This window comes from Crocuta crocuta, unplaced genomic scaffold (genome assembly GCF_008692635.1).
Source record: "Crocuta crocuta isolate KB4526 unplaced genomic scaffold, BGI_CrCroc_1.0 scaffold238, whole genome shotgun sequence".
Taxonomy (NCBI): domain Eukaryota; kingdom Metazoa; phylum Chordata; class Mammalia; order Carnivora; family Hyaenidae; genus Crocuta; species Crocuta crocuta.
The window spans coordinates 377,316-387,007 of NW_027532161.1; the positions used below are offsets into that span (position 1 = coordinate 377,316).

Below are 9,692 nucleotides of genomic sequence, written 5' to 3' on the forward strand. Positions count from 1 at the left end.
TCTTTTTTCATATTAATTTTTGAAATGAGCACATATTTTGAACTTACAGCATATCTGTTTGGACTAGCCACATTTCAAATGCTCCATAGCCACATGCTTACCATACTGGACAGCAAAGATTGGAAATGTCTGTGGATTGTGTATCCCTTCCTATTGTTAGCTCCACCAAAACCCCAACCAGATTACAATAAAATCTAAAAGGCAACTTTTGGGGCACCTGGGTACTTAGTCAGTTAAGCATCCAACTTTGGCTCAGGTCATGATCTCACGATTGATGGGTTTGAGCCCCACATGAGGCTCTGTGCTGACAGCTCGGAGTCTCGAGTCTGCTTCAGATTCTGTGTCTCCCTCTCTCTCTCTCTCTGCCCCTCCCTCGCTTGCACCCTCTCTCAAAAAGAAATAAACATTAAAAAGGTTAAAAAAAATAAAAGGCAACTTTTGCTTTCTAAGCCCCCTTATACTGTGTTGTTTTAACTGGCCTTGTGATGTTTACCTTTTAGGCATTAAGAAAGCGATTTGAAGTTTGTAAAGGGACTGGAGAAAGTACAGCTTCCTTACTTAAGTAAAACAATCATTCCATCAGAAGTTAAGAAGGAAAATTCCAGGTGGGAAATAATGGCTACAGAAGCCAGCTCTGCCCTGCACTCAGGTGAGATGAATAGACTTGTCTTAATGTCTTCCTTGTACCCTATGTTACCCTTTATTGAGCATCTATAATCACAGACTTTAAGTTCCTTGAGGGCCCACATCATTACCTAGCTCTGTTTCTCTAGCACTTAGAAAAGTACCTGGTAAACAGTTGGTGATCAATGAATGAGTAATAAACAAAGGAGTTAATTTAAATAAATACAGTTTCTCATTTGCACTAGACACATTACAAGTGCTCCACAGCCATACATGCTACTGCTACTGTATAGGACAGCACAGATATAGAACATCTCAGTCATTGTAGAAAGTTCTATTTGGACAGCACTGTTCTAGAGCAATGGGCAGAAATACTATTTGACTGGATAGGTGATGGGAGTCCCTAGAGACCACAAAACTCTTTTTTTTTAAATGTTTATTTATTTTTGAGTAAGAGATAGAACACAAGCAGGGGAGGGGCAGAGAGAACAGGAGACACAGAATCTGAAACAGGCTCCAGGCTCTGAGCTTTCAGCACAAACCCACGAACTATGAGGTCATGACCTGAGCTGAAGTCAGATGCATAGCCAACTGAGCCAGCCAGGTGCTCAGTTTCAGTTTCCCCTAAAACTCTTTTTTTTTTTTTTTTTTTTTATGAGCAAGAAAGAAAACCAGTGATATAAAATGACAAAGAACCAAAAGTTCACATAGGTATACATTTTACCCTCTAGAAAGTTCAAAATGGAGCAGCATTATGGTTTCCACTAGAAGAAGAAACTCAGCCATATATTTTTCCCTGAGTTCCTGTCTCCCTATTATCGTTTTCTTACCTTGATTCTTATCAGACACATTCCCCACAGGTGCCCCTCTTAACCCCTAGCCAAAATATCTAATGAATGCATTCCCTTATTTCCTGAAATAAGTTGGTAATTTCAAAAAGAAACTAGAACAGAAGGTAGGAGGGGAAAAAAAAGAAATAAAATATAAAAATCATGAAAAATTGTCAAGCTTTTGTACAATATATAATTTTCTGAACCTAAGAGTCCAAGGAAAAGCAGCAAAGTATGTGAAGAAAAGAGACTCCGCTGGCTGAAGGGCTAGCATAATTTTGTAGGCACACTGGCATCATCCCTTCCTTTTCAGCCAGGAGAACCCTGGGGATGTACCATCTGGGCTCCTGGCATATAGTAGCTGATGCATCTAAATATCTTGCCTCATTCCCTATTTAAGGACATCTCTTAAGAGCACTTCATTTGTCTTTAAATAAAACATTTCCCTGTTTCAAACATTTGTAGCCTTACTAGGGCCATCATGCTCAGTTTCACATTGAGATCTGAGAAACATGCCTAATTAGAGCTGATTTATAGAACTGATGACTCATACCTTTAGCTCTGGTGAATGAACTGGCCCTGTACGTTTCCTTGTCTAGCTGATGATCAGGATTACCTGAGGAACCTTCCCAAAGTTCAGATTCCTGGGCCCCATGCCAGACTTCTGAATCAAATCTCTGGTAGTAGGGCCTGGAGNCTATGCAGTAAGGACTTTCCCTACCTCCATTCTGGCACTTAACAGTTTGACAGTGAAACAGGATCTTAAGCATAGCATCCATACAGATGTAGGCAGGACAGGGAAGAAGGGGATTTTCATACAAGTTAGAAGTTTCTATACCCCTACTACTCTTCCAGAGAAAGGAGTTTGAATCTTCTAACCATATGGTATTAAAATGTCCCTAAACAATTCATTGTTGGCCCAACATTCCTGTGGATTCCTCCAGCAGGATGTGTTCCTAGGTTAATTAACAGTCAGCATTTCACCTAGAAAGCCCAATATTGAGAATGCAGAACGTGAATATAAGCTAGGCTGATACTGAATGCAAATGTATGTCTCTGGTGCTTATCTTTTGATATTTCAAATAACAATCACTTACCCTTGACCTATTTTTTCAAACCTTGTGTATTTCTTCTTTGGGTCACCAACACTCACAATGCTTCCTGTGTTTGAGGTGGGGGGAGAGAGGAAGAGAGAGAAAGAGAGATTTAAACTGATTGCTTGGTTTCCCTTCATTTAATACTAAAAATTACAATGTCAGAGTCCACAACAAAACATTGGAGCAATATTTCCACGTAATTTCTGTAATTTACAAGGATAATATACATATTCTTAAAGTAACAAACAGTAATATATTAATTAAAGTAGGACTAATAACCCATGCTGCTTTTATATTCAAAATTGATGGTGTTTGGGGAACAAAAAGGACTGGACACAACTCAACATTTATAAAATGTTCCCATAAAAGGATACGGTAGACTAGGAGATAAAAACATCTAAGTATTTGTGTACACTGTTTAATAGAATAACTATCTTCTCTGAACTGGAGTAAAATTGAACACTCCATCACATACATTTCTGCTGGACAAATCTCTATTGAGCAATTATTATGTACCCAGTACTTGTGCTAAGGGTGATGGGGTAACAAAGAACAAAGTCTAATCATAAAGTAAGGAGGATCATGGTTTTAGAAAATCTACATCCCCAAACCCAGGGTCCTACCTGCACTCCAAACATTTTGCAACAACTTAACTCAAATATGATTTCCATACCATAAAGCTTACTCATTTAAAGGGTACAGTTCATCAGTGCTCCCAAATATACGAAGCAAACACTGACAACATTGAAAGGGGGTATCAACAACAACACAATGATGGTTAGAGACTTTAATTAATAGCTCACTTTCAATAATGGATTGAATAACCAGAGAGAAGATCAACAAAGAAATAGTGAACAGCACTATAGATCAACTGGAGCTAATTATACAGAACACTCCGCCCAACAATGGCAGAATACACATTCTTCTCAAGGGTACATGGAATACTCTCCTGGATAGACCACATGTTAGGCAACAAAACAAGTCTTAGCAAATTTTAAAAGATTGAAATCATACAAAATGCCTTTTCTAATCATAATGGATACAAACAAAAAAAATCAGTAACAGAAAGATGACTGGAATATCCCAAGATAGTTAAATAAGACGTGTGAAGGGAGATACCTCAAGAGAAGTTTAAAAATAGTTTGAACCAAATTAAGTACAACCTAGCAAATTATGTAGGATGCAGCCAAAATGATGTAAAATATTTTTTAAAAAGGAAAAAATTAAGTGCGCCATTCAATGGTTTTTAGTAAAATTTTTGAGTTGTGCAAATTTATTAAATTTCACCAGGATCTAATTTTAGAACATTTTGGTCACCCCAAAAAAGAAACTTTGTACCTGTTAGCAGTCACTCTTCATCCCCTTCCTGGTTTCCCAACCTATCCCCAGGCTACCACCAATCTACCTTGTGTTTCTATAGATTGTTCCAAACACTGGTAGAGTAAGGTTATAAACCAGACAAGAAAAACATCAATTTATCATGTTTGACTCTGGGAAAAAATATTGGTTTTGTTATTTCAAAACATTAAATTCAGTATTCAGAGGATGAATATTTGCCACCACTCAGAATAAATCTGAAGGAAGTACCACTAACTCTTCAAATGGTGTTCAAATGGGTGCAGAAAAATTCCTGGCCATAGCAGCATCGTGGGAATATGGGTTCAGCTTCTCAAGCAGACTATCTTGAAGAGAATAATTTATTTGGATGCCTCTGGCTCTCCTTTCTTTCTTTCTTTCTTTCTTTCTTTTTTTTTTTAAAGCAAACATATCATTATTGTTACCTTTGAATTATATCTTACTAATATGGCCCCTGTTCCAAAGAAGTGTAGAGTCAGTAAAAGAAGATTTATACCATGAACTAATCAAGAGGTCTATAGATTCTACCTCCTAATTGTCACTCTTATTCATACCTTCCTCTTCATGCCCATGGCCACTGCCATTGTTCAGGCCCTTAACATCTCTTGCCCAAACAATTGCACTAGTCATTACCTAACTCGAAATGCTACCTTCTCTAATTATCTTCTGCAATGCCTTTGGAACAGGGTGACCATATAATTCACAAACCAAGATTGTCCTAGGTAAACTGAGATGTATGGTCACCCTACTTCAGAATCATTTCACTCTTACTTATAATTCCTCAAAAATTTCTCCTTGCTACATAATCAAATTCAAATCTCTTAGTCTGGCACAGAGGGCTCTTTTCTGTCTAGCACCATCTAACTCCTATCTAACCAGACTAAATTTTACACCCTAGTAAGGCTATCACTATCCAAGACTTGGGTCTCTGCAGATGCTCCCCCTTTCCCTTTCTTATCGAATCCATGGATTCCTATTTATTACTTAAACATTATTTCAAAGTCATCCTATTTTCTGAATTCTTCTCTGATCCTTCTAATGAGACTTATATGTTTCTTCTCGAGGGCAGGAACTTTGTCTTTTCATCCCTGTAACTGCAGTGCCTAGATCAATGGCTGCCACTGAACAGATATTTGTTGACTAAATTAATGAGAACAAAAAAATATGTATTCAAGTGCTAAACTGTGTGCTATAAACAATACCCCATGTAAATTCAGACCTACCAGTAGATGGTATACCTTGAAAAAAAATAAATGTTTCAGTCATGGACTGCTCATCAAGTTGTTAGGTGTGTTGGTGTTGGTGGTGGTGGTGGGAGTTTGTGTTTTATAATAGAAGTCATAATAGAAGTTTTATGTAATATAAAACATATACAGTATGTGAGCTGTTATAATGCTTTTTGTCTTGCATTTCTAATCTCAGTCCATGGTACTACCATCTATCTACTCAGTAGCCCAAGTCAGAAACCTGGGAGTCATCTCTGACTCATCTATCACCTCCACTCCCCCAATGTAGTTGTCCACTGAGTCTTGAGCCTATGTCTGTTTACCTCCTAGATACCTTTTCAGGGGCACCTGGGTGGCTCAGTCAGTTAAGCATCCAACTCTTGGTTTTGGCTTAGGTCATGATCTCACAGTTTGCGAGATCGAGCCCAGTGTTGGGCTCCTTGCTAATAGTGTGGAGTCTGCTTGGGATCCTCTCTCTGTCCTTCTCCAACCGTTCTCTGCTCACTCTCTCTTTCTCTCTCTCTCTCTCTCTCAAAAAGATACCTATGCAATGTGGACCTTCCTTATTACTACTGTCTGGCTGGGACCTCATCATTTCTTTGTCTGGGCTATTCCAAAGGCTTCCTAACTGCACTCCCAACTGTCAGCCTCTTCACACTCCAGTCCAGGCTCCACACCTCTCTCTGGCAGGAGGCTCTAAGTTCAAACCAAATCACATGATTTCCTGGTTCAAGGGTCCTAGACGCTCCCTCCATGCCTATAGGGTAAAGCTCAAACTCCTTGACATGGAGTACAAGGCTCTTCATATCTGACTCTTGCTTCATTCTCCCATCTCTTCTTCCCCACTCCCCCACTAGAACCTCCTGTTTTGACCACAACAAATTGCAACTCATGATCAGCTCCTGCTTTCCAGTTGAGCTTCCTCTCTTAAGACTGCAATCCTGCCACCCACATACTAATTCTATATTCAAGTGACATTGAATAAGTTAGCATTCCCAGACATATGCCTTCATACCTTCTACACGTGCTTCCTCCTGCCTGGAATGTCCCAAAATTTCAAGTTCCTCTCTTCATGCTTCAATTCACCTTTGATGGTGCCTCTTATAGGAAGCCTTCTCTGATTTTTTTTGAATAATGTTAACCATTCCCCTTCTCTCTACTACTGTACCTTCTCTCTCTCTTTCAGTCTCTCTTTTTGCACTTACTCTGTTTCTCTATACCTAATATATCATGTATCCATCTCTATGTATTTGATGTCTCCTTATAGACTGTATATTAAGGACAAGAGTCATATCTCATTCAATTCTGTATCCTTACTACCTCCTTATATAATGTTGTGTGAGAAATACATTAGTTGCTCAAGAGATGTCTGTTGAATTAAACTCAAATAAAATTGGGCATTTCCTTTTGTAAATGCTCCATATTTTAAGACAGGGGTTGGAGAAGGTGTTTTACCTGATTTATAGCTATAGAATGCCACCAATTTAACAATTTCTGAATTGCCACTTCACATTTCAAATTGTCATACAGATTTCTACATCATTGAGAACTAATTATTCCTAATCAAGTCAGCAATTAATGGATAATGGGTTGGACATTTTCTTTTTTTCTTTTTAATGAAATAACACTTTTAAAGTCACTTGACACCATTGTTTTATTTAGGAGTTTATAGTCTTCTAAGAAAGTTATACTATTAAGTTGCTGAGCAAACTCTTTTCCATAGACTGAACAAAAGCAAACAATCTTCAGCCCAAGCCACTTTCTGAATTATGACCAATTTCAATTGGCAGGGTTTGGTTAATGAGGTTTTATGGTAGTAAATTACTCAACCTTTATTTCCTTGGTATGCAGAGTAAAAAAAAACCAGCTGGAAATAAATCGTTTCATGAGGATTACCAAATGACAACCATTTTGATGAGCTCCTGCTTCTGAATTTAACTGCTATTCAGATAAAATGGCGTCTCCACACCCATTACAGTTCACAGGAGAGCGTGTGCTGCCATCTACTGATGTCAGGCAAGTACACAGGAGGTCTTGTTTACAACACAAGCTTTTAAAGTGACCTCTTTCATCAGAGCCATTGTAATTTGCTTTTGTACCTTATACTAATGAAAGGGGAAAAAACCCACCATGCCACAACAGGGGTGGGGGGGTGACAAAAATCAGCAACTCAAAATCAAAAAGGAATAAAACCCCTGAAAGCAATACCAGAACAATTTCCTACCAGGGCAACTTCTTAAATAAGACACAAACTATTCATTTTAAAGCATAAGGATTTAAGAAATCACTAAATAGTAGTATTTGAAAATAGGGTTCATGATGTGGTTTCAGAGGCAGAAAAGCCTATCAATGTATTTTCCTACATATTAAGCTGAACTCCAACCATGAAAAGATTATTAGCCCTTTAGCATACTGAAGGTTTTGGTTCCTGAGAAAAAGCAAAAGAATTCTCTAAATTACTATTAGTCCTATCTAAGGGGAAATTAGAAGAGTCTTGAGCGGGTGGTACTGGAGAAGGGGAGGGACAAGAAGCAGAGGTGACTTGTGGGGCCCAAGACAAATTTCCTGCGTTGCACATTTTTGCTGACAGTGCCTTTTGGAAATTCTCTCTAACATGTAGGGATTTCTTTAGTTTCCAACAGATTCAGACAGACCACAATGAACAAGCCAGACCCAGGCTATCTGTCTGTATAAAACTGAAAGATGATCTGTTTACTTCAGCTATTAATGATTCCATGGTCTGGCCCCCACAATCAGCATCTGCATGGAAGAGGAATAGCTGGGTGGCTCTGTGGTCTGGGCTGCCCACCTCATAGTCATTGGATCCCTGAGCCTGCTCTACCTACTTCCCCATGCTTATGGTGGGGTCCACTCTCATATGGGCTGTGGGCTATTCCTCTAGTGCTCTGTCTCCCTTCCACCTCTCCTTGGCTTCTCAGCATAGGCTCCTTTACTTCTTCCCTAAGCTCCACCAGGGGCCTGATTCCAAGGTTCTCCAGTGACTGCTGTATAGGGACCATACGTCTTGGATTATTTCTGGTTTCAAACATTCTGTCCTGTAAGAAGATGCCATGCTCCAATTTTTCATGTCACAAAATTTGGTTGCTCTCATTTTGTAAAAATAACATCAGAATTATATACTACTATTTCTTGTGCTAGGTGTCTTACATACTTTATCTTGTTTAGTCCTCACAAAATCCCTATCACATTGTTACTATTATTACTGCCACATTTCTTTTTAGAAATCTAAGATATTTTTTCATTTTAGAGAGTGAGAGATAGCATGTGAGTGGGGGAGAGGGGCCTAGGGGGAGAGAGAGAATCTTAAGCAGGGTCTATTCTCAGTGCAGAAACTGATGCAGGGCTTGATCGATCCCATGACCCTGGGATCATAACCTGAGCTGAAATCAAGAGTCAGATGCCCAACTGCCTGAGCCACCCAGGCATCCCTACCCCATTTTTCAAACGAAGAAACTGAAATGCAGAAGAGTTGAGTGATTTGCCTAAGGCCACACAGCTAGTGTGGGCCTAGGACACAGACTCCCTTATGATTCATTCCAAAGCCTGTCTTATTGTCTTATCAAGGCTTTATACTCATTTAATAAAATAGTAATTGCCATTTATTGAGCACCTACTGTGTACCAAGTGCTGTTGCTGAGGTTTTTACATGCATTATTCTCATTTAAGTATTGTAACACTGTAAGGTTGGTACTATTATAATCTCCATTTTGTGGGGGAGTGAGGTCAAGGAAAGGTCAATAAAGGTCAATGAGAGGTCAAGGAAAGTTAAATAACTTGCCCAAAGTAACACAAGCAATGGGCTGATCATTTCTGGCTCCAGTATTTGTCCTCTTAGTCCTAAGTTGAGCTACATAAAATCTATCCTATAGACACAGTCCCAAACTGTACTTATAATTCATATCCCTCTTTGACAGATAAGACATTGAGGCTCAGAGGGGTTCAAAAATCATCTAAAGTTATACAGCAAGCATGTGGCAGAGAGGGGGCACACAGAGAGCGATGGTGCAACAGAAGCAGGAAAGACCCCACTTTGCAGACTTTGCAGTATAGCTGAGCCTGGACCTGCTTTGTGAAAAGTATCTTCCCCCCATTTTTCTACGGATTCTCCCTACCAAGATCTGGAAGCACAAGGTAGGGCTGGCAGTCATAGGTGGCCCAATGACTCAAGAGAAAAAGAGTCTCTTGAGGCCCGAGCATTTTCCAACAGAGGAGAAACACTTAATTCTTAATTAAAAATGTAATCAAAGGTATTCTTCCCTTCTTCATCACGTTGCTCAGTGCAGGACAGAATAAACAACCAATGAGAAAGACCGGGGTGCGTGGGTGGTTCAGTCAGTTAAGCATCTGACTTCAGCTCAGGTCCATGATCTCACAGTTCATGGGTTCAAGCCCCACATCAGCCTCTGTGCTGACTGCTTGGAGCCTGGAACCCGCTTCAGATTCTGTGTCTTCCTCTCTCTCTCTGTCCCTCCCCGGTCATACTCTGTCTCTCTCTCTATCTCAAAAATAAACATTAAAAAAAAAAAAAAAAAAAAAAC

The 9,692-nt window shown here is 39.4% G+C and overlaps 1 protein-coding gene across 1 annotated transcript in view; it reads right to left on the reverse strand.

Moving 5' to 3' along the window:
- PAK3 (p21 (RAC1) activated kinase 3) overlaps nt 1-9,692 on the reverse strand; it is a 107,084-nt gene that overhangs the window by 43,653 nt on the left and 53,739 nt on the right. The window contains exon 9 of the mRNA XM_077776455.1: nt 2,552-2,615. Coding sequence (XP_077632581.1) covers nt 2,552-2,615 — 64 coding nt within the window. The remainder of the gene's footprint in view (nt 1-2,551; nt 2,616-9,692) is intronic.